We start from the raw sequence: 25,667 nt of genomic DNA, 5'->3' as shown, positions 1-25,667 counted from the left end.
ATAGGTTAAATAACTTGCAATGGTTACAAAGTGGTGAAACTAGAATTTGAAGTGGAAGCACTTAAACTTATTTTTCTATACAACATCTAGAATGTATCTACTTCAAAACATTCTTTGTCCACATTCTCTCAAACCAGACAAGAATATTAGCTCTTCATTCTTATAGGTTGAGTCCATTTTGCATTTCTTTTGGTTTGTTTTTCAAGTAAAATTTTTAGATTTTTAAATTTTGAAACAATTTCAGGTTTACAGAAAAGTTACAACATAATAAGGAGTTCCCATATATTTCTCATGTAGTTTCAGCTTCCTTTAAAAGTTATGATCTTACACTGTTGTGGAACATTTATCAAAACTAAGAAACCAATATTGATACATTACTACTAACTCACTCCAGACTTTATTTGGATTCCATCAGTTTTTTTCTTTATTTGAATTCTACCAGTTTTTCCTTTAATGTTCTTTTTTCTATTCTAGGATCTGTCCAGGACACAGTACATTTGATGTTGTCTCCTTAGTCTCCTGAGAAACTGTGAGTGCCTCTCAGTCTTCTTTTTGATGATCTTGACAGTTTGGTGGAGTAATGGTCAGGTATTTAATAGGATGTCCTTCAATTTGGGTTTGTCTGAAGTTTTTCTCATGATTTAGGCTGGGGTTATAGGTTTTTGATGTACATGAGTTTGAGTAGACTCCGGGAGTTGGTGATGGACAGGGAGGCCTAGTGTGCTGCAATTCATGGGGTCGCAAAGAGTCAGACATGACTGAGCAACTGAACTGAACTGAACTGAATAGGTTTTTGGAAGAAAGACCACAGGGGTGACAAGCCCTTCTTGTTACATCATATGTGGGGGGTACAACATTAGTGATGTTAACCTTCATTATTTAGTTTAAGGTGGTGCCTGCCAGGTTTCTCTGTTGAAAAGTTAAGAAAAAAAAGTTTTCTTTTTTTCTTACTTGTTTCTTTGGAAGTGAGTCACCTAGCTCCACCTTGTGGAAAAGGAAGTACCTACAAGAGTTCTTTAAAATTCTGTGGGAAGATCTGTTCCTTTTTCCCCATCTAATCTAATCAACCCATCAATCTGTCATTTATTATTATTATTTATCTCCTTATTCACTCACAAAGTTATTCATATCAGTAATGGACTCATGATATTTATTTTATGCTGGTGTTATAATCCAGTACTAGTTTGTTGCTCAAATTGTTCCAGCTTTGCCACTGGGAGCTCTTTCAGGGTCTTACATCCCTCTGACATATACCATCATCTTTTTTTCTAGAGCTACAAGATGTTCTGGGCTCCTCTATTACCCATCTCAGCACTAAGATCTGGGAGCCGGGCATGGTTATTACTCTAAGGATGTCACTGCTTCCAGGTATCTTGGGACAGAGTTAGGTAATACACATATGTATACCATGTATATACCTTTTGACTTTTTAATCCTAAATTGCTTTTTAACTTTTTTTATTATGTGTTTCATCAACTATTTAAAGAAATTAATTAAAGAAGTTTTACTGGGTTCTTATTGTTGTTGACCACTCTTATTCTTAGGTCTTCCTCTTTCAATATGTTCATTTTTCATTCTGCTGAATTAGAAAAGGCCTCTGAAAAATAGTTAAACTGAGTTCTTCAGTGTTCAAAAATACCTGCTTCGCTTTCAAATAGGTCAAATATGGATTCTATAATTGAAGTTATTTTTCTTTAGAATGTTCAAGGGACTGTTTTAGTATTTTCTAGTATCAATATTATCACAAAGGCTGTAAGTGCCAACCTGATTATTATTCCTTTGTAGATAAGCTAGATTCTGCTACTTTGAGCATCTCTGGAAACTATTAGGATTGTCCCTTCTGTTCTCAAATACCAGAAGACTTCTCTTTCCCTAGTTCTTTGATGTTTTCTTCTATTTCCTTCTCGCTCTGTTCTCTCTTTTCTCTCCCTTTCAGAACTCCAATTATTTAACATTCTTAGAGCTTCTGAATTGATTTCCCATATCTTGATTTTTCTCTCACACTGCCTCTTGGTCTTTATATGTCCAGTTGGCCTGTCTGCTAGTTTACAAATCTATTTCAACTGTGATCATTCTGCTAGTCAGCCCATTTATTGAGTTCAATATTTTTGCGATTTCCAAGTTCTATTTTTAGTAACAAATGTTAATAACTTTATGAAATTAACATTTTCTTTAATTTCCTTAAAGATATATTTAAGTTAAAGTTGTTTTCTATTTCTATTCATATACTCATGTGCCAATTTTTCTCTTTATTAAAATTTGGTCTTCTTTCATGGTGTTAGTTTTCCTCAACTGTTTGGCTGGTTGTGGTTAGTTGCTTCTCATTTTTGTTTCAAAAATCACTGTTCAAAAACCATGGTTGTTAGCTATGATTACAAAGGTCTATCTCTAGTAACAGTGAAGAAGGGGCTAAACATGGTCTTGGACAGAATGTGCCAACAGCAGTTCACCTTTGGAGTCTGGGACTCCCCATCCACCCTACAATCGGTAATCTTAGGGCTCTACCCTGCCTCTAGCTCCAGGGACCAAACATATTTCCTCAGCCTGTGGGTCAATGCCTGCTGCTCAGCACACCTCCCAGAGAAGCACACAGACTCCACCACTCCTGTCTTCCATGAGCTCAGAGGATGCAAGGCAACCTCATTGTCACTGTTCTCCTAAATATGTTCCAGACTGCTCTCTCCTCCAATAACCAATCCTGTGACAACTATTGTCATCTTATAGAAAGTTCTCAAAATTTAGATCTCCCAATGGCACTTCTCCCATTCTCCAATATTAATATGGCTTTTCATTTTTAATAATTTATTTCTACAAAGGATTTAGAGTGTCAGATAAGGCAGATGTGGATGCCCAGACCCCGTGTCAGGAAGCAACAGATAGAACTGGACATGGAACAACAGACTGGTTCCAAATAGGAAAAGGAGTACGTCAAGGCTGTATATTGTTACCCTGCTTAATTGCCTTATATGCAGAGTACATCATGAGAAACGCTGGGCTGGAAGAAGCACAAGCTGGAACCAAGATTGCCAGGAGAAATATCAGTAACCTCAGATATGCAGATGACACCACCCTTATGGCAGAAAGTGAAAAGGAACTAAAAAGTTTCTTGATGAAAGTGGAAGAGGAGAGTGAAAAGGTTGGCTTAAAGCTCAACATTCAGAAGACTAAGATCATGGCATCTGGTCCTATCACCTCATGGGAAATAGATGGGGAGACAGTGGAAACAGTAGCTGACTTTATTTTTTTGGGCTCCAAGATCACTGCAGATGGTGATTCTAGCCATGAAATTAAAAGATGCTTATTCCTTGGAAGAAAAGTTATGACCAACCTAGACAGCATATTAAAAAGTAGAGACATTACTTTGCCAACAAAGGTCTGTCTAGTCAAGGCTATGGTTTTTCCAGTGGTCATGTATGGATGTGAGAGTTGGACTGTGAAGAAAGCTGAGTGCCGAAGAATTGATGCTTTTGAACTGTGGTGTTGGAGAAGGCTCTTGAGAGTCCCTTGGACTGCAAGGAGATCCAACCAGTCCATCCTAAAGGAGCTCAGTCCTGGGTGTTCATTGGAAGGACTGATGTTGAAGCTGAAACTCCAATACTTAGGCCACCTCATGCGAAGAGTTGACTCATTGGAAAAGACCCTGATGCTGGGAGGGATTGGGGGCAGGAGGAGAAGGGGACGACAGAAGATGAGATGGCTGGGTGGCATCACTGACTCGATGGACATGAGTTTGAGTAAACTCCGGGAGTTGGTGAGGGACAGGGAGGCCTGGCGTGTTGCGATTCATGGGGTTGCAAAGAGTCAGACACGACTGAGTGATTGAACTGACTGACTAACTCTATCTATATTCCTAATACCGTCCTACAGATAAAGTAGACATCTGTGTATGTGTATGCTATGTATACATGTTTTACCAGGGGTTGGTATGAAGATGGGCTTCCCTGATGGCTCAGACAGTAAAGAATCTGCCTGCAGTGTGGGAGACCTGGGTTTGATCCCTGGGTCGGGAAGAACCCCTGGAGGAGGAAATGGCAACGTGCTCCAGTAATTTTGCCTGGAGAATCCCTATGGACAGAGGAGCCTGGCAGGCAGATGACATGGTACTAATATTATCTGTTCTTTGAAAGTTTGGAAAAACTCAACAGTGAAATATATATATGTATGTATATATATATATGGAGGTTAACTATTTGATAACTGTTCTTATATTTTTAGTTGCTCTTAATCTCTTAAGAGCTTCCACCTCTTTTATTTATAGACTACTGAGATGAGCTTTTATAAAATACTAAAACGAATTTAGTTCATGTTAATATTTTATAAACTTTCAAATTTTTCTGTTAGATTTTTTTTGGCTGTGCTGCATCTCCATCGCTGTGTGTGGCCTTTCTTTATTGCAGTCAGTGAGGGTTACTGTTCTTTGCGGAGCACAGATTCTAGCAGCCGCAGTACACAGGCTCAGTAGCTGCAGCGTGTGCTTTAGCTGCTCTGAGGCATGAATAATCCGCAGCAGGGATCGAACCATGTTCTCCGAATCAGCAGGCAGATTCTTATCCACTGTACCACCAGGCAATTCCTATTTAGAATTTTTTTTTTCCTATTTAGAATTTTTAAAAACTTACTATATGAGGTTGATTTCTTGTAATGTTTTCTTATTCTAATTTCCTATGTTGTGTTTTCTTTTATACCCTGAATTCACCTAACTTTATGACTAATTTTTTCCTGCACATAAAGAATAATCTCCTATGTGTGGTAACCTATTATTTTTGGTTCATTAATTTCTGTTTTTATCTTTACTTCTTTCCTGGAGTTATTTTTCATTTTTTAAACATGTTAAATTATCTTCTTAGTTTATATGTTTCCTTTTTGTTCTTAATGTTATTAATAACAATAAAAGATTAGGCTAAATGCAATGTACTATGGACCGGATCCTGGAACAGAAAGAGGACTGTAGTAGAAAAACTGGTGAAATCCTAATAAAATCTACAGTGCAGTTAGAAGTAATTTACCAATGTTAATTTCTTAATTTTGACAAATGAACCATGGTTATGTAAGATGCTAACATTAGGGGAAACTGGGTGAAGTATAGGAACGCTCTATACTATTCTTCCAACTTTTCTGTAAATCTGAATTATTCCATAGAAGTTTAACTTTTTTTTCCAAAACTTGTGTAACTGTCAGTAACTGTTAAGTTCTGATACATGGCATTCCCATTCTAAGACTTTCTAAGTAATTTCCCATAGTATACTATTCCTTCTTATTTAGTAGTTTTAATTTCCAATAAGGTTTTAAAATTAAATTTTATTTTTAGTATCACTAAAAGTAATTTGGTAGAAATGACCAGAAAATTTTCACAATCTAGAACATGAATTTTTCTCTATAGCCTAAACTTTTCTCTCCCATCCCCAACATCCCTGCCAGAATGACAAAACTCTGAAATAATAAATATGAAAGCATGTTATGGAAGAGGGTATACCATGAAAATGTGTTTATAGTAACTATAGTTTTTAACGGAAACTTTTTCTACCAGTGAAACAAACATTAAGGAACCTAGCAAGGATCTTTGAGGCTTTTCATAACTGACAGTAAGAGTCTTACCAGCTGCTGTTCCACAGGTGGGGGCACATCCAGGTTGGCATAAACGATGGCAGGGTTGTAAAGACTGAACACCACAGGGTAAAACACCTTCTTACCTATAAATGAAAATATACATTTACATCACAAAAAGAATAAAATAAAGCACTGATCTTTATTGCAATATCTACTACACTTTTGTTAAAGTTTTTATTACATAGGATGATTTTATTTTATTAATATTGCATTCTATCAATGTTCAGGTTACTAAAACCTCATGTTGATGATCATGATAATGATTTTACAATGTAGCAGTAATTCAGGCTATGAAACTATAACCCTGCAAAAGAACAGAGAAAAAAGACTAAAAGATGTTTTATTTCCTTTTGACATGTTTATTCCCTTGACTCTGAGGAGATGCTCAAAAGTATTCTCTTAGCTGTTCATGAGGTGAGCCATTTATTAATCATTATTTCATTGAATTAACAGTAACAGATGTAGGTTAACCAATCACCAAGAAACTCCAAAACATCTATTAAATTCATCCTTCAAAATGAATTGTGAAACAGTGAATCCAGAGGATATCGTACAATGGATGTACAGAGAATAAGTAAAATATAGAACTGCAGACAGATCTGAACAAGATTTGGAAAACTTGGGAAGACTGAGTTTTAAGTACCCGATGACCCCTCAAAAGGCCTTGTTATTAGTTTTCAAATAGTTAGCACCGAAGAGACCATTAAGGCTAACTAGCTAGCCCATCTCCCCTCAACAGAGAACACCTTGCTGAAATTGGCTTCAATCAGATATGGTAATAAAAAGTGCTCAAAAACTGCAAAGGACCCTGTAAATAATGTGGCAGTCTTTTTAATACAAGATCCCCAGCATACTTCATTCATCTTCATTAAAACCCACGTAGGGAAGGGGAGCTCAATTTCCCCAAGGCAAATTGTTCTTTTTACATTAAAGAAACAATTTAAAAATGTATATAAAATACTTTAGATAAAATATTTCTTTTACATTAAGCAAATACATCTCTTTCAACTACCACATTCTGGCCTTCATGCTATCTGCTGCAAAAACAGTAAATCTAACTCTCATTTATCCCCCCGAGTCTCAGAGTTCCTCACAACCATCCCTAACCAAAATGATTCGCAAGAAGATAACCTGCACGATCTAAGTAGTTCTATATAAAAAACATACATTATGAGAATTTTTAATATAGAAAAACCTCCTTATCACATTAGGATAATATCTGATATATAAAAGTCATTTGCTCTTAACATTTTTGAAATATGTACAAATAAAACAAAGTACAGTCAGTAGTCATCCCAAAATGCACAGTCGGGAGCCCAAGCACCATCTGTACCTAGACTTCTTTGTGAGTTCATGCCCACATGAGTGTTGGCAGCAGCTGCCTGAGGAAGAGTGCCTCTGACTCACACATATCACACTGCTTGGCTTTTTCTGATGCGTTCTACTTCCTCCTTAATCAATTTCAAGACTTTTTATTTCTTTGCATTTGTTTATTTGGATTCTAATGTATACACTGGAATCTGGCCACAAAATAATAAGGGGTATGAACTTCAGAGGGGCAAATTTTAATTTCCTACTTAACATTCCAATTAAATTACGCCAAATATAACTTTAAAAAACTTGACTCAAAGTATGGAATGTGCTGACACTGTTCTAAAAGTTCACACTCAATTCACCTACCAACATTTTACGCACCTGGCTCAGCATTTAATCGGCAGCTGTTAAGGAATTCGGCTGAGAAATATATGTCGACATCACAGAAAAACATCAAGACTTCTCCCTTGTCCCAGGCTCGGGCACCCACGTTTAGTCCTCGTCCACGATTAAATTCTTCATTCAATGAGACCAAGGTGTAATTGTGAAAATTAGACTCACTATGAGGAAAACACATACAACAAATGGTAAGTCCCACTTGAAGTTGACTCTATAACACAAGTTACAAAAAATATTTTACACTTCAGGTATTTATTATGTTGGGTCTATATTCATATAGGGAAATCATCAGCTTTGAATGTCTGTATCATCAGGGACAGATATTCAACTAAATGCCCACATCTGAGGCAACATGCTAGTGATGTGAAGTTAGTAAGTGTTGAGAGGCCACTACCTTTCAGGATCTTAAAAACCTATTGGGGAGGTTAAGAAATATACACATGGAAAAACAATAATAATGTCTGGTAATAAATAATGCAATCCACATGAATGATACATACAAAGAATATTCTTTTCTCGAATTTGTTAGACCTTTGCTCAAATGTGCCCTCATCAGAGGGAGCCCCTTCACACCATACGTGAAGCAGCCCTGACCTCCCTTTGCTTCAATCTTCATCCCTCTGCCCAGCGTTGTTTCCCTCAGTATCACCAGACATGTCTGTTCGAGTGTCTCCCACTGGAATGTAAGCTCCATGAGAGCAGGGATTTTGTTTTGTTCATTACTATGGACACAGTGCTCCTCATAGGGTATGAGTTCAATAAGTATTTTCTGATTGAATGAATCATTCATTCATTCAAAAAAACTGCTTGTGTCTGTAGTAGTTAGAAGAGAGGTTAGAAGCAGAATTTAAGTTATGCCTTGGTTAAAATACTGAATTCAGTGGGGAATGTAAAGGTCATTTCAATTAATTATTCTCAAAGGCAAGGAGGTAAGAAAGTAGAAAGCCTTTTAAAGAACAGTAATCTGACAAATCAGACTGGAACACAGGGATAAAAATGGCAACAATGAGAGAAGACCAGAATAGGGTCAGACTGAGGAGAGGTTAAAGAACTTGGTTAATGTTCTGAAGTCAAGGAGGAGTCAGAATTTTTCCACAAGGGCAGTGGTTTCCACAGCCAAGGGACTGCACCCACTGCATCAGATCTGCCTGGGAACGTGTTAGAAACACAAATTCTCAGGCCCCACCCCAGACCACTGAATCAGATATCAGGGAAGGAGCCAAGCATCTGCAACTCTCTCGTGACAAGTCACTCCCAGGTGATTGATGCTGGAGAACTGCTGCACTAGGGGATAGCTGGATCAAAAAAGGAACATTTTTAAAAGATTACTCTTACAACAGGATAGAATGGGGACTGGAGAGATAGATGCCAAGGCTCAAACAAGGCATGGAGTGGACTCTGAGTGCCCATCCCCCTCCACCCCACATGTTGCAGATCTCTCTCCTCTCTTGAGGAAACTGTCAATCACCACCTCTCACTCCAGGATCAAATGGAGGAACTAATCATAGAATATACCAACCACAGTGACTTCCTAGGGGCAGGGAGCCAGACTCAAGTTGGGCTAATCAAAATATCCCCACACCACCTGGCTATAGTAACTGGCTCAAGACTGGGCAAAAGTCCTTCTCTGGGATTTTCTCAACTGGACCTGGGAGAAAGCTCTTTCCTCTCTGACAGCAAAGCTGAGAAGATGTGAGCCCAGAGCCGCCAACAGCCATATACCTCATGTGTGGAAGGAGCCAATCTGCAACAGGAGAATGAAGTCAACATGCAGAGAAAAACAGATAAGAAGATAAGAGAACTTTGATGGTATTCAAGTCTCTGACCCCAGTCACTGAGACACCAAAGCTGTTTTGGTATTCTTCATTAAATTTGGTTTTAATAATCCCTTTAATCTGGGGAGTTATCCAAGATTCTTCAATAACGCTCCCATTTGCCTCAACTAAATTAAAAATAAGTTAATAAGTTTCCATCATTTGCCACAGAGGAGTCTTGATTAACGCAACTTCCGTGATACTAACATTAGTCACTGGCACTTAGTAGGTGATCTGAAAACGGTAAGGAGGGAAAGGAACCTGGGTTAAGGTGGTGGCAGCAGCGAGGAAAGGACAGAACAGAGGTCCTGGGCAATGCGCAGAAACTGACTGACTAGAGGGAAAGAATGAGTGAAAGATGCTGCTCTCAGACATCAAGCCCAGGCATTATGAGAATGAGCTTAGTGTGAACTGAAAGAGGGCCATCAGGAGGAGCAGCTAGCGAAGGGGACGGAGAAGACAGTGTTTTTCATACCCCAATGCTGTGAGTCCCTTTGGGATAGGGAGCGCACTCCCTCCTCTGTGCCCAGTCCTATCCCAACCACCCCAGTCAGACTCCCAAGCAGTGTACCTGAAACATAGTCGGTGGGACTCAATGAATGTTAGTTGAACGACTCGAGAAGAAAGGCCGGACAAAGCTGGACTCTTAGGGAGTGGCCACAACTAGCAGAAAGGTAAAGAAGCAAGTAAAGGATACAGAGTTGATGTGGTCAGAAAAGACAATCAACCTAGTATCTTACATTATAACATATCTGCATTTACAAAATATATACATTTTACAAACATCAGAGGAGAGTTTCAAGAAGGAAATACTGGTTAGGAAGCAAGTGTAAGAAAGCAGTCAAAGAGGATGTCAGAGAAAAGGCTGAAATTGGCAGTTAGGTCATAACTCTGGGCCCATAACTTAGAGATGAAAAGGAAGAGAAGCTACAGAATTAATAAAGAAGTATTAAGGAATGACTAATTCATTCATTCAAACCTCTGAGCACCTACTATGTGCCAGGTACTACATGAGTTGCTTGGTTAGAGAACTACTGTTCTGTGAGGTTTAGTTGTGAAAGGACAGAAACCTAATGGTAGTTACTGGGTACTGCACAGTCAGGTGGGGGTCTCTGAAGGATAGGGGAGACCTAAGCATCATTTGCAGGGAGAGAACAAACTTAGGAAAATGGAAGGAAAGAAAGGTGGCAAGTAAGAGACAAGCTTAGGAGATGATATCAAAGTGAAAGGATTAGATTTAGAAAAAAGTAAAGAGTTCAAAAGAAGGAAATGAAGAGTGAATGGAGGCAAATACAGAGAAGGTGAGTGGGCCACAGAGTAAGAGCACCCTAATCATGCCACGCCGAGGTTAAAGGAAGACGGGTCATTAGAGTTGCATGAATAAACTCAGGGGTGAAATGAGGAACTACCACCACTCACATCTCAGCCAACTTTCAACAGCAACTATTCAAAATTATTAATTCACTCAGTATCTGAAATTCTCATTCTTCTGCTATTATACATACGAGACTTCAATTGTGGACATGGCTCACCAACCTTGCGACAGATTCTAGGATAGACTTGACTTTAGAAAGTCCTTCTTTACCAAAATACACCACTGTGAGATGAATTCTCTTGTCCTGATGAATACATACATCCCTGACAGGGTTGAAAAATAAAATTCATTCAGGAAAATATAGAAGGCACTACTCATTCAGAAGGCAATCATATGAAGCTTTACAAGAAAACAATAAAGCATTACTCATTTAGAACGAAATCACACGAAGCTAAGGAAATATAAAACTGGCAATATTGCTGAATTATTAAAGGCATCACAGCAAACGTGTAACAGCACATATGTCTAAATGAATGCAACACTTGGAGAGCCAATGTAAGCAGCCCAAGAAGCTGCCATATTTTGAAACATTTTTGGAACTTTTGCTTTGGTATTGCCTTCAGAAGCAAACTATAAGTTACTCAAAGAATTAAGTTCAATCAGTTCAAAATCAAATAAATATCTCAAGTTTTAGTTCAAAACTTATTTTGTACTCAGACTACCTAATTAGAGAAATTATACCTATCATCAAGGAATAAATATTTGTCATGATTGAGATTACTAACTGTAAAGAAAAATGTAGCATCTGAAGGTAATTCCAAAAAGGCAATTAAAAATGCTTTAGGAAATCAGATCTCAAGCAAGAAATTTCAAAAAGGCAAAACTCATTTGGAAGCATGATTTCGAGATGTTCTGCAACAGAATTGTGTTAACTAGTTTTCATATCCAACAACTCCAATGAGAACAAAAATTGGGATTACAGAGAATTAAGACTATCATATTAAAGTATTAAAAACATGACAATTATTAAATTAAAAAACAAAATTTTTCTCAAATACAAACTCTAATATGTAGTTGTTAATTTTTAACACTTCAGCATATAAAAATATCCAAATTTAATAATTTTAAAAAATGCTTTTAAAACCATTACAATCTCTGATTCCCAAGATGGAGTAACATTCTCCCATTTTTACTTGAATATTTGTCTTTTCTTCCAATTTTGAAATTCAAATTGTTCTCAGTGGAGTTTTCTGGGGAGACAGTAATGTTCCATATCTTAATTGGAAAGGCAGTTATAAGAATGTATAAATTTGTCAGAAGTCATGAAACCTGTATGCTTGGAATAGGTCAATTTTATTGTATATAAGTTACGCCTCAATAGTTATTTTTAAAAATTCAACTTGTCCTAAAATGAATTAAAACACAATTATAAAGGTAATCAAATTTAGTTCCTAATAGTTGTCACCCTCAATTTACTCCACAGTTCAAATTGTCAATAACACAATATACTATACATGCCTTAAGAATAAAGGGAATATTAAAAACATAAAGTTCCCCAAAGCCTATAAAATTATTCTGCAATTCTAAGTAACCCTACTCAGTGAAGGTAAACTAAATAAAATGGCATGAAATGTGTTTTTCTTTTTTTAGGAGCACTTAGCCAAATCACTAAGCTCTGGGAATTACCTGAAGTTCTGCATAAACTGTGCAAATGCTTCAGTTCTTTCAGCAAGTGGCACGATGATATTAATAACTGATCTAGTAATGTCAATCATCTCACTCTTCACTTTCATGAGAGGTCCAAAAGGGCGAAAAAGAGTCACGTGTCTATATTCCATAAGGTCTGCTTTCTTAAAAAATAGTTCATACTGTGTGCCCTTATCTCTCTCAGTGCGATAATAACCTAAAGGAAAGAATTAGGAACAAAGATGCATATCAAAGTTCACAAATTCAGTACGACTAACGACTGTACTCAATGATCAAAAGTGCGAAATCAGACTTGTAAAGCTTTTATACATCTGTGAAAATTCTATCCCCATGATACAACCAGTAAAAACTACTACTTTAAAAGAAGGTTAAAAAAATATTCTGCTCTATTATTCAATCCATAAAATTTACTCCAAATGATGATGATTCCTTTTTACATATGACTTTTTTTAATAGCAGAATCTATCAACACAGAAACCAAATGATGAAAATAAAGAAATTACTTCTGGCAATAGTAAATTCTAGACTGAAAGTCAAAACTTCTGTTGCTTGGTTCAGCGTAACAAAAAATGAATTGAGTGTATCTGTGTCAGGTACTAATGGTATAAAGAGGGCTACATGGTCCCAGTTCCGTCTAGCAATGGAGACAGAAAAAGGAAATAATAATACAGTGATATACACATGCAAACACACAGACTCTAGACAGAATGAAGTCAGACAAAGAAAAATTAATATAAATTTAAACACGGTGATTTGAGATGCCTTTGGGAGAAAAGCCTGGAAGTCTATTAGGCAATTTGATTTTTAAGTGTGACGCTCAGGAGAGAGATCAGACCTACAGATGTGTCAGTCAGCCAATATCTGGAAATAAAACGGTGAACAAGAGATTGGTCCCACTCCTCCTGAGGCTTATAGTGTAACAGGGACTACAAATCAGGAAATGGGCAATGCGGTATATTAAGACAGTGCTGTGAGAGGGGGCCCAGGGTAGAGATTACAAGAACATACAGGAACACTGCTATCTTAAACTTGTAGGTTGGTGATGACCTCCCCAGAAGAACTGACATCTAAGCTAAAGTCTGGAAGAGGAACAAGAGCTACTAAATCATAGTCAGTAATTATTTTTCTGAAGTGGCACAATGGAGGAGAAGCAAGGGACAAAATATGTTCCATAACAGAGAAAAATCCTGTAAGTGACAGAATCCCAGGAGAATTACATTTAAAAAAAAAAAAAAAAGCAGAAGCTACAGAACATAAAACTGGCATAGGTTCCTTTCTTTTTAAGAAGACATGAAGACATTTTACATATCTTAGTTACTTCCTTTGCAGCTTTCAATTCTGCCGTACGCTATAAACATAGAGCGAAAAGATAAAAAGCTGAGCCTGCAGAAAAACTACAGGAGTTTTGAAAGAAACAACCCATCAAAAACTGCAGGAAGTAACAGGGGGTAAAAAGAGATGGCTATAGGGAGAAGATAGCTAAAATGCCACAGAAAAGCACAAGGCCCTTGCTGACGGCCTCCAAAGGCTAAAGGTATTATATTATAGCAAGTGACACCCATGAAGACTGGGGTCAAAAAAACCAAAAAACTACATGTGGCATACAGAATCAAGCAAAGAGAATTTTTAAGAAATGTTTGTATTCAAAGCGGCTTTAAGCCTACAATTAAATATCTAGCATGGGGTATAAGATGGAGATGGGTTGGGGTCTATAATTATTCCTGATATAATCTATAATTACATCAATCCACAAATTTCTTAAGTGTATATAAGTGCTCCTCAACTTTTGAGCCATGTCCCATCTTGACATATAAAAATGCTATGCCCTTTCTGCAGTCTGTATTAAGAAAATGGGTTTATTTCTTTACTTTTCCAAACGCCAAATATGCTTTTCAAAATTACGTACGCCTCCTTGATGTTCTGACATGTGTTTCTCCTCCACTCAAAATACAGAATAACCACTAATCTTAGTTAGGTTCTTCTTTCCTTTAGCAAATGGTTTTTAAATCTTGAGCCTTAGTTCATACATTTTAAAAAATATAAAAAAGGAACATCAAAACCACTTCAGAGATGAATGCAAATACATATACATGCAAATACATACACAACCCTAAGAGCCCTTCAACTTGGGAAGTATTCTGCTATATAAGCTTAGATTTCTTCTATTTCCCAGGGAAAATTATCAGCATAGAATAACAGAATTTTGTCATACTAACGTTAATGGACCAACACATTTTTCACATTACCTTCTATGAAGTCATTTTCATTAAATATCAGTTTCTCTCCAAGGGGACCATCCTCATCTTCCTGTTCATCATCTTCATCAGGATTATTAATGACCTCCAAGCCAGCTTCAATAACTTCAACCAATTCATCTCGCTTATCTTTTCTAACTGGCTTTTCCTCAGGATGGCGAGTGAGACCCATTTCCAACTGGAATACTTTCATTAAGGTAAAACTTTCAAAGGGAATGACTCCATACTCACTAGGTAGTTTGGCTCCTATGCTAACTTCAGCTTTGTCAATTTGTGAATGAAGAAACTCTAAAAGATCACTAGGTGCTTGTTCTTTGTTGCCTTGATAGCCTATGCCATTAGCCCCTGCATTCTTTCTCTCCTGCAAAAATCTCATCTTCTCACTCATTTCTTGTAGTTCTTGTTTCAGTTGGGCAATTTGGCGTTTCAGACTGGTTGCTCTGGTTTGATAATGTTCTTCTTGCTCCTGTAGGAGGGCTTGATAATACTCTTTACCATAATTTTCCCCAATGATACCAGGAAGAGATGCATTTCCATCAGTCTGGGGGGCACATTCCAGAAGGTATAAAAATAATATCAAACTGCAGAGTAAAGCAAGACCCAACAGTAGCCAGTGGGTCCGGGTCTGAAGAATCAACCCTCTTCTAGGCATTCTTATTAATGTGGACTTGCCTAATGAGATGAGCTCTTTGCTTGTTCATACCCTTTGCAAAAGGTTATAAAAAAGTAAAAACAAAATCAAGATTTCCATAAAAGGTACCAAAATGAATTTGGCTGTAGCTTAAAAAATTGCTTCCTTCAGCAGTGAAGACTACTTGCAGACATGAGAAATAATGCATATTTCCTGTACTGTTACCATGATATCCAGAATAAAAAAACCTGATCTACACAGTCAGATAAAATCCATGGGTGTTGATTTTTCTGAAAGAAACACATCAGAAACAATCATAATTTTGTTTCCTTAAGTATATCAAACTGTTGACAGCTTTAGTAAACTTAGCTATGTGATATAGGCAGAGCACCATGAGAGCCACTAAAATATAATATTCAGTTAATGCTGGGGGATAGTATTAAGAAAAATACCTTCTGAAACACTAAAATATATGTAATACTTTCAACTAGAATATCTACATGTCCATAAGTTGAATGAATCACGGAAACATTAAAATTATGTTTAGCATAGTTTTGTGTTACATAGATTATATCGGTCCCTGAGTGAGTGAGTGAGTGAAGTCGCTCAGTTGTGTCCGACTTTTTGCGATCCCATGGACTGTAGCCTACCAGGCTCCTCCCTCCATGGGATTCTCCAGGCAAGAATACTGGAGTGGGTTGCCATTTCCTTCTCCAGGGGAGATTCCCGACTCAGGGATCGAACCCAGGTCTCCTGCATTGCAGGCAGACGCTTTAACCTCTGAGCCACCAGGGAAGCCCATATCGGTCCCTAACTATTTGCAAATTACATCACGTATAACTCTGTACTAACATAGTATTTCAATTAACTCACTATTTCCCAACTATAACTTATCAACATTTGGGAGTTGAGCTTCTATAAACTGTTTTTGTTATATTGGTAATGGCTTTCTAGAGAGAGAGATTTTCTTACTGTTTATTCAATTCAAGCATTCCACTTTATTAATTTCTATAGCTCAACTTAGTGAATCTAAGAGACTTAAAATTAAGTAGGGGGGGAAGCAATTTCAGAAGGCCACAGACATCTGGAAAACACATTAAGAAACATTTTTATATCCAAAGTCTTTCTTCCAGTAGATTATTTGAGCATTAGATCACATAATTATTTCCACTGTATTACACAGCAACAGATCTCCTACAAGTCTGGAAAGGTTTGCAGTCTATATAAAGAAAAACATGAACATGTTTATCTGCAGGAAAAAAATTAAAGAATCCATTATGTGGGTGGGTGGGTTAGTCACTCAGTCGTGTCCGACTCTGCGATCCCATGGACTGTAGCCCACCAGGTTCTTCTGTCCATGGAATTCTCCAGGCAAGAATACTGGAGTGGGTTGCCATTCCCTTCTCCAAAGAATCCATTATAAATTTACAAAATTACATGCTATCGTTCATACCACAACCAGTTATGTGAGCTCTTCCATGTTTATTTCTAAACTTTAAGGATACTTAATTCTAGAAAGAGAGAAGATTAAATCTAGGAGACAGGAAGCAGGGAAGGCCTCTACTGCAGAGAGAACTACTCTACTAAAGAAGTGTCTGTCAAGAAGAATATGTGATACTACAGCTAGCTTGTAATAGAATTGGTTTCTACCACTGCAGCAGAACCTATGGAACAAATAACTGGGGAACAATGATCCTCATCAGTTTCTTACTGATCTGGAAAGTCTGGATGCCTTCTGTGTAAAATGCTGTGATTTCCCCCTCCCCCAAGTGGCACATATCTGTACAAAATGTAGGATAGATTCAAACTTCTTTGGGCTAGTGGATCACAAACAATGGACTTTACTATCCTTAGCCATTTATTACTTTAGTTAACCAAAAGATAACCATGTATGCTTAAAAATTTAATTCACAAATAAATTTTATTATGATGGCATCTGTTTTTACTGATTTTAAATCTCCTTTTAAGTGATACAGAAAAAATAAGGAAAAAAATAAGTATTAAGAAAACTAAGTAAAAAATAAGGATGCAAAGCTAATAATAGTTCCAGGACTTTTAACATGTCTCAAAACTAATTCTCTACATAAGAAGCCACTTAAATTTCATTGTTTAAAACTTAACAGACATCGCTCTGAATTATTTATGCGTTATTACCAGCTTGTTTATCAGGGGAAAGAAAGACTAAAACTAAAAATGTGGAGATATAATCTTGAATAAATTATTAATAAAGTTACACATATTTAACTATACTACATTCAAACTTGGTAATATTTTGAATGAAATAATCTAAATACTTCAACCTTTCATTAATATGATACCTCATAATTTCTTTCTTTATACAGACAGTGTATTTGAAACTGAGATATCATCCATTAATGGCTTCCTAGGTGGCACAGTGGCCTGCCAATGCAGGAGACGCCAAGAGACACAGGTTTGATCTGTGGGTTGGGAAGATCCCCTGGAGTAGAAAATGGCAACCCACTCCAATATTCTTGTCTGGAAAATTCCATGGACAGAGGAGCCTGAGGGGAACTACAATCCATGGGGTTACAAAGAATTGAATCCAAGTGAATGCACCGACACACACCTAAGGTTTACTTTGCAATGAAATACAACAGGAAATATTGGCATACATTATGTACAGTAGCAAATTCTGTATTGTAAATCCAGAAAGAAAGTTTAGGAGCCATCAATTCTTACTCTTTAAAACAGACTAAAGAGATTTCCTCTTATAGCTAAGATGAAGTAATATGGACCAGATTTACTCTCACACTTGAAACAACTAAACACAAACAAAATCAATTAAAAAATAAACCCAATATAGGAAACAATGATTTTCAAAATACTGAATATTAGGTGATAAAGTACACTGATCTCTGGAAGAACAAGAAACAAGTGCCTGCACAGCTAACTGCCTCAGTTTCCACGCCATAGCACAGACGGTCCTCTCCTAAGCAGAGTCCAGCTAACTCCCTGAGTTGATGAGGGGAAGCTGACAAGTCTGAGGAGACCAAGGCAACTAGGTTCAAAGGACACAGTACCAGAGGAGCGAGCTGCACAGGGAGAGAAGGCCAGAGATCTTAAGAGGACCCCAGAGGGGTGTGCAGCAGAGCACTGATGAGGGCAGGCACACAAAGAAACTAAGGCTAAGGAAAGAAGCACAGAAAAATGAGATACAGAACTCAGCACACAAACAGGACCAGGAATAGTGAATGTTCCCACCAGACAGACTGGAAAACTTCAAATTCATGGGGCACTGACTGCGTACAGGACTCAAAAAGGTCTTGCCTCAGTAGTGGGAAATAATTAGCTCCAGACTAAACATGGACCTGATCCTGCCAACAAATCTTAAAAGCAAGACCTGAAAGGATCAAATTGTTTCCATGTAATTACACAAGCCACACAAATATTTATAGAAATATAAAAATATCTAGCATTCAGTAAAATAAAATTCAAATTTTTGACATCCAAACAAAAATGATCAGACATACAAAGAAAAAACGCAATCCATAATTTTAAAAATTAATGATTGAAATTGACCTAGAAAGACACAGAGGCTGGAATTCACAGAAAGACATTAAAAAAGCAATTACAACTGTATTTTAAAAGACATTCATGTTCAAAAAACATAGGGAGAGACAAATGACATTAAAAAAAAAAGAAGACCCAAATTAAACTAAGGAGATGAAAACACCAATGTATGAGATGAAAAATACACTGAACGGGATTAACAGCAGGCTAAATATTTCACAACAAACTATTAACGAATTGAAGACATAACAAACTGTTCAAAATGTAGATGGAAAAAAGAATGAAAAGCATGAATAAAGCACCTGGTAAGCGTCAAGGAGCCAGTATGACCACTTCAAGCAGCCTTATATATATATATATATATATATATATATATATATATATATATATAAAATAGAGAGCTGAATTGTAAAGAAGGCTGAGTGTTGAAAAATTGATGCTTTTAACTATGGTGCTGGAGAAGACTCTTTAGAGTCCCTTGGATGGCAAGAAGATCAAACCAGTCAATCCTAAAGGAAATCAACCTTGAATATTCACTGGAAGGACTGATGCTAAAGCTGAAACTCCAACAACTGGCCACCTGATGTGAAGAGCAAAAGACCCTGGTGCTGGGAAAGACTGAGGGCAAGAGGAGAAGGGGGCAACAGAGAATGAGATGGTTGGACGGCATCACTGACTCAATGGACATGAGTTTGAGAAAACTCTGGGAGATAGTGAAGGAGAGAGAAGCCTAGTGTGGTGCAGTTCATGGGGTCACAAAGAGTCGGACTTAGTGAATGAACAAGAGAGTCTCCAAAGAAGGGGGAGAGGGCTAGGGGAAATATTTAAAGCAGTAAGGCTGAAAATTTCCAAATTTGATGGAAACTATCAACATATAGATGCAAGAAGCTCAATGAATACCAAATACAAAAGCCACAAAGAAAACTAAAGTAAGGCTCATGATAATTGAACTGCTCAAATCCTACTGATAAACAGAAAACTCTAAAGTGAACCCTAGGAGAAAGACACATCATACACATACAAGAAACAAAGACAATGGAGCAATGTCTTTATAAAATTGAAAGGAAAAATAAAAAAGTCTCTTTCAAGAATAAAGGCAAAAAACTTTTTTTTTAAACATTAGAAAGTTAAAAATAATTCTTCATCATCAGACCTGCACTAAAGTCCTTTAAGCAGAAAGAAAATGTTAGCAGTTGAAAACATGGATCAACACAAAACAATGAATAAATAAGAAGTGTTAACTTCATGGATAATTACAAGATTTCATCTTTCCTTCCTTTTTTTTTTTTTTCCTTCTTTTGGTTGCATCACACACCTCGTGGGATTGTTAGTTCCCTGACCAGGACTGAACCTGGGCCACAGAAGTGAAAGCATAGCATCCTAACACTGAACTGCCAGGGAACTCCTCAAGATTTATTATTTAAATTGCTTTAAGATATAACTGAATGAAATGGGTAAATTCCTAGACAAACTACTGTAACTGACTCAGGAGAAACAGCAAATATGAATAGATCTATAATGAGACTGAATTAGCAATGAAAAAAACTACCCACCAAGAAAAATTCAGAACCAGATAGTTTTACCAGTGAATTCAAGCATTAATAAGACTTAATATCAATTCTTCACAAAATCCTTCAAAAAACAGAATACTTCTTAACTCACTCTATAAGGCCAGTATTACTCTTGATATCAAGACCAGACAAAAATATCAATGGAAAAGAACATTCCTTATGAATACAGACACAAAAATAGTCAACAAAATATAAGCACACTAAATCTATCAACAAACAACACCATGACCAACTGAAATTTATCCCAAAAATGCAAAGTGGATTTACCATCTGAAACTCAATTAATGCAATACACCACATCAACAGAATAAAGGACAAACCCCGTAAGATTGTATCAATAGATTGAAAACATTTCACAAAATCCAGCACCATTTCCTGATAAAATCACTCAACAAACAAGGAAAGTTTTTCTATTTCTTCTAAACATATTTTTTACCCCAGTGTTCAGGATGGAAAGAAAATTATCTAGTGAAGTTTTTACAGAGTATAACTACTCATAACATGTATCACTGCTTACTTTTAAGTCTACTGCTAAAAGCACACGTACAATGTTTGTGTCACAATTTGGTATAATTGATAAAACATGTAGGCTATAAAATGTTTTCCTATTAGCATGACCGAAAAAAAAAAAAAAAAGCCCTCACAGCAAACATATATTAAACCCACACAGGCTACACCGGGATGCTCCTGACTATAAATAGCTCTCCAAGATTATAGTAGATAATTGTTTCTCCTAAACTCACAGAGTAACAGAAATATAATCAAAATGAAGCAGCAGAGAAACCAATAGTCCAAGAGAATTTCCCTAATGGAACAACCAATGAAACAGATCTCTTTGGTCTGACACCAAGTTCAAAAGGAAATGAAGATACTGAAGTAAAGAATTAAGAAAGGGTAGCAACAGAAATGCAGATTACTGTAAAAAGGAACTAGAAACTATATGGAGGAGTCAAGAAAAATTAGAAAATTGATTTGCCAAGATGAAACCTGAGCTAAAGGCAGTGAATAGCAGAATGAATAATGCAGAAGAAAGAACAAGTGATTTGGAAGATAGAATAATGGAAATTAATCAAAACAACAGGCAGAAAGTAAAAAGAAATGAAAGCAATCTAAGAGATCTATGGGATAATACAGGCTTCCCTGATAACTCAGTTGGTAAAGAATCCACGTGCAGTGAAGGAGACCCTGGTTCAATTCCTGGGTCGTGAAGACCCACTGAAGAAGGGATAGGATACCCACTGCAGTAATCTTGGGCTTCCCTTGTGGCTCAGCTGGTAAAGAATCTGCCTGCAATGTGGGACACCTGGGTTTGATCCCTGGGTGGGGAAGATCCCCTGGAAAAGGGTAAGACTATCTATTCCAGTATGCTGGCCTGGAAAATTCCACAGACTATGAAAAGGCAAAAAGATAGGACACTGAAAGATGAACTCCCCAGGTCAGTATGTGCCCAATATGCTACTGGAGATCAGAGGAGAAATAACTCCAGAAAGAATGAAGGGATGGAGCCAAAGCAAAAACAACACACAGTTGTGAATGGGACTGGTGATAGAAGCAAGATTCAATGCTTTAAGAGCAATATTGCATAGGAACCTGGAATGTTAGGTCCATGAATCAAGGCAAATTGGAAGTGGTCAAACAGGAGATGACAAGGGTGAACATCAACATTCTAGGAATCAGTGAACTAATATGGACTGGAATGGGTAAATTTAACTCAGATGACCATTATACTTATTACTGTGGGCAGGAATCCCTTAGAAGAAATGGAGTAGTCATCAGGCAACGAAAGAGTCAGAAATGCAGTACTTGGATACAATCTCAAAAACGACAGAATGATCTCTGTTCGTTTCCAAGGCAAACCATTCAATATCCCAGTAATTCAAGTCTATGCCCCGACCAGTAACACCAAAGAAGCTGAAGCTGAACAGTTCTATGAAGACCTACAAGACTTTTTAGAACTAACACCCAAAAAAGATGTCCTTTTCATTATAGGGGACTGGAATGCAAAAGTAGGAAGTCAAGAAACACCTGGAGTAACAGGCAAATTTGGCCTTGGAGTACAGAATGAAGCAGGGCAAAGGCTAATAGAATGCTGCCAAGAGAACACACTGGTCACAGCAAACACCCTCTTCCAACAACACAAGAGAAGACTCTACACATGGACATCACCAGATGGTTGACAACGAAATCAGGCTGATTATATTCTTTGCAGCCAAAGATGGAGAAGCTCTATACAGTCAGCAAAAACAAGACCGGGAGCTGACTGTGGCTCAGATCATGAACTCCTTATTGCCAAATTCAGACTTAAATTGAAGAAAGTGAAGAAAACCACTAGACCATTCAGGTATGACCTAAATCAAATCCCTTATGACTGTACAGTGGAAGTGAGAAATAGATTTAAGGGACTAGATCTGATAGACAGAGTGCCTGATGAACTATGGACGGAGGGTCATGACATTGTACAGGAGACAGAAAACAAGACCATCCCCAAGAAAAAGAAATGCAAATAAGCAAAATGGCTGTCTGAGGAGGCCTTGCAAACAGCTGTGAAAAGAAGAGAAGCAAAAAGCAAAGGAGAAAAGGAAAGATATTCCCATTTGAATGGAGAGTTCCAAAGAATAGCAAAGAGAGATAAGAAAGCCTTCCTCAGCTATCAATGCAAAGAAATAGAGGAAAACAATAGAATGGGAAAGACTAGAGATCTCTTCAAGAAAATCAGAGATACCAAGGGAACATTTCATGCAAAGTTGGGCTCAATAAAGGACAGAAATAATGTGGACCTAACAGAAGCAGGAGATATTAAAAGGAGGTCGCAACAATACACAGAAGAACTGTACAAACAAGATCTTCATGACCCAGATAATCACGATGGTGTGATCACTCACCTAGAGCCAGACATCCTGGAATGTGAAGTCAAGTGGGCCTTAGAAAGCATCACTATGAACAAAGCTAGTGGAGGTGATGGAATTCCAGATGAGCTATTTCAAATCCTGAAAGATGACGCTGTGAAAGTGCTGCACTCAATATGCCAGCAAATTTGGAAAACTCAGCAGTGGCCACAGGACTGGAAAAGGTCAGTTTTCATTCCAATCGCAAAGAAAGGCAATGCCAAAGAATGCTCAAACTACTGCACAATTGCACTCATCTCACACGCTAGTAAGGTAATGCTCAAATTTCTCCAAGCCAGGCTTCAGCAATATGTGAACTGTGAACTTCCAGATGTTCAAGCTGCTTTTAGAAAAGGCAGAGGAACCAGAGATCAAATTGCCAACATCATCGAAAAAGCCAGAGAGTTCCAGAAAAACATCTATTTCTGCTTTATTGACTACGCCAAAGCCTTTGATTGTGTGGATGACAATAAACTGTGGAAAATTCTGAAAGAGATGGGCATACCAGACCACCTGACCTGCCTCTTGAGAAACCTGTATGCAGGTCAGGAAGCAACAGTTAGAACTGGACATGGAACAACAGACTGGTTCCAAATAGGAAAAGGAGTACATCAAGGCTGTATCTTGTCACCCTGCTTATTTAACTTCTATGCAGAAGAAACCTCATGAGGAACGCTGGGCTGGAAGAAGCACAAGCTGGAATCAAGAGTGCTGGGAGAAATACCAATAGCCTCAGATATGCAGATGACACCACCCTTATCGCAGAAAGTGAACAGGAACTAAAAAGCTTCTTGATGAAAGTGAAAGAGGAGAGTGAAAAAGTTGGCTTCAAACTCAACATTCAGGGAGGGGGGATCGGGATTGGGAATACATGTAAATCCATGGCTGATTCAAAAATAAATAAATAAATAAATAAATAAATAAATAAATAAAAGCATGAATTTTCTGAAAAAAAAAAACAAACTCAACATTCAGAAAACTAAGATCATGGCATCCGGTCCCATCACTTCATGGCAGATAGATGGGGAAACAGTGAACAGTGGCTGACTTTATTTTTTTGGGCTCCAAAATCACTGCAGATGGTGACTGCAGCCATGAAATTAAAAGACGCTTACTCCTTGGAAGGAAAGTTATGACCAACCTAGATAGCATATTAAAAAGCAGAGACATTACTTTGCCAACAAAGGTCCGTCTAGTCAAGGCTATGGTTTTTCCAGTGGTCATGTATGGATGTGACAGTTGGACTCTAAAGAAAGCTGAGCACCGAAGAATTGATGGTTTTGAAGTGTGGTGTTGGAGAAGACTCTTGAGAGTCCCTTGGACTGCAAGGAGATCCAACCAGTCCATCCTAAAGGAGATCAGTCCTGGGTGTTCATTGGAAGGACTGATGTTGAAGCTGAAACTCCAATCATTTGGCCACCTGATGTGAAGAGCTGACTCATTTGAAAAGACCCTGATGCTGGGAAAGATTGAGGGCAAGAGGAGAAGGGGATGACAGAGGATGAGATGGTTGGATGGCATCATCACTCGATGGACATGGGTTTGGGTGGACTCCAGGAGTTGGTGATGGACAGGGAGGCCTGGCATGCTGCGGTTGATGGGGTCACAAAGTGTCGGACACGATTGAGTGACTGAACTGAACTGATATAGTCCATGGGGTCGCAAAGAATTGGATATGACTGAGCAACTTTCATTTTCATGGAATAGTACAAAGCATGGGATGCAGGAAAAGCAGTTTTCAGAGGGAAGTTCATAGTGATATAGGTCTTCCTCACACACACACACACAAAAAGCAAGAAAAATCTCAAGTAAAATTAAACAACCTTACTTACCACCTCATGAATCCTGAATGAATATTCATTGGAAGGACTGAAGCTGAAACTCCAATACTTTGGCCACCCAGTGCAAAGAACTTACTCATTGGAAAAGACCCTGATGCTGGGAAAGATTGAAGGTGATAGGAGAAGGGGACAAGAGAGGATGAGATGGTTGGATGGCATCACCGACTCAATGGACATGAGTTTGCGTAAACTCTGGGAGTTGGCAATGGACAAGGAGGCCTGGCGTGCTGCAGTCCATGGGGTCACAAACAGTCAGACACGACTGAGTGACTGAACTGAACTGACTGAAAAGATTTAGAAAAAGAAAGACAAACAAAAACTAAAGTCAGCAGAAGGAAGGAAATAACAATCAGGCAGGAACCGAAATAGAGATTAAAAAACAATAGAAAAAAAATCACTAAAACTAAGAGTTGGTTTGAAACAAAACTGACAAACCTCTGGCCAGGCTTACCAAGAAGAAGAAGAGAGAGAATCCAAATAAAATAAAAAATGAAAAAGGAGAAACCTCAACCTATACCACAGAAATACATGAAAAAAATATATGAGAATACTATGAACAATTATAAGTCAATGACAGCCTACAAGAAATGGACAACTTTCTAGAAGCAGCCCATCAAAAGTGAGACAGAAGAGCTAATTTGAACAGACCCATCATTAAAAGTGAAATACAATCTTTAAAAATCAAAACAAACAAAAAAACGCCTACAAACAAAAGTCCAGGGCCAGATGGCATCACAGGCAAGAAGAAAGAGCTAATTTGAACAGACCAATCACTAAAAGTGAAATAATCTTTAAAA

General features: G+C 37.7%; 1 protein-coding gene across 7 annotated transcripts in view; it reads right to left on the bottom strand.

Moving 5' to 3' along the window:
• The window catches only part of CSGALNACT2 (chondroitin sulfate N-acetylgalactosaminyltransferase 2), a 53,231-nt gene that overhangs the window by 15,707 nt on the left and 11,857 nt on the right, over positions 1 to 25,667 (bottom strand). For 5 of the 7 annotated variants that reach the window (XM_043925759.1, XM_043925760.1, XM_043925754.1 and 2 more), the window contains exons 2-6: positions 14,403 to 15,332; positions 12,136 to 12,352; positions 10,671 to 10,772; positions 7,303 to 7,481; positions 5,596 to 5,690 (exon numbers count right to left, since the gene is read on the bottom strand). In XM_043925759.1, the coding sequence (XP_043781694.1) occupies positions 5,596 to 5,690; positions 7,303 to 7,481; positions 10,671 to 10,772; positions 12,136 to 12,352; positions 14,403 to 15,063 (1,254 nt within the window). In that variant the 5' untranslated portion in view covers positions 15,064 to 15,332. Of the gene's footprint in view, positions 1 to 5,595; positions 5,691 to 7,302; positions 7,482 to 9,705; positions 9,798 to 10,670; positions 10,773 to 12,135; positions 12,353 to 14,402; positions 15,333 to 25,667 lie in introns of those variants that run through there. The other 2 variants (XM_043925761.1, XM_043925758.1) reach the window with 2 other exon arrangements.

This window comes from Cervus elaphus, chromosome 15 (assembly GCF_910594005.1).
Source record: "Cervus elaphus chromosome 15, mCerEla1.1, whole genome shotgun sequence".
Classification (NCBI taxonomy): Eukaryota; Metazoa; Chordata; class Mammalia; order Artiodactyla; family Cervidae; genus Cervus; species Cervus elaphus.
The sequence above is the reverse complement of the archived record's forward strand: the minus strand, read 5'-3'. Positions and strand labels throughout refer to the sequence as shown.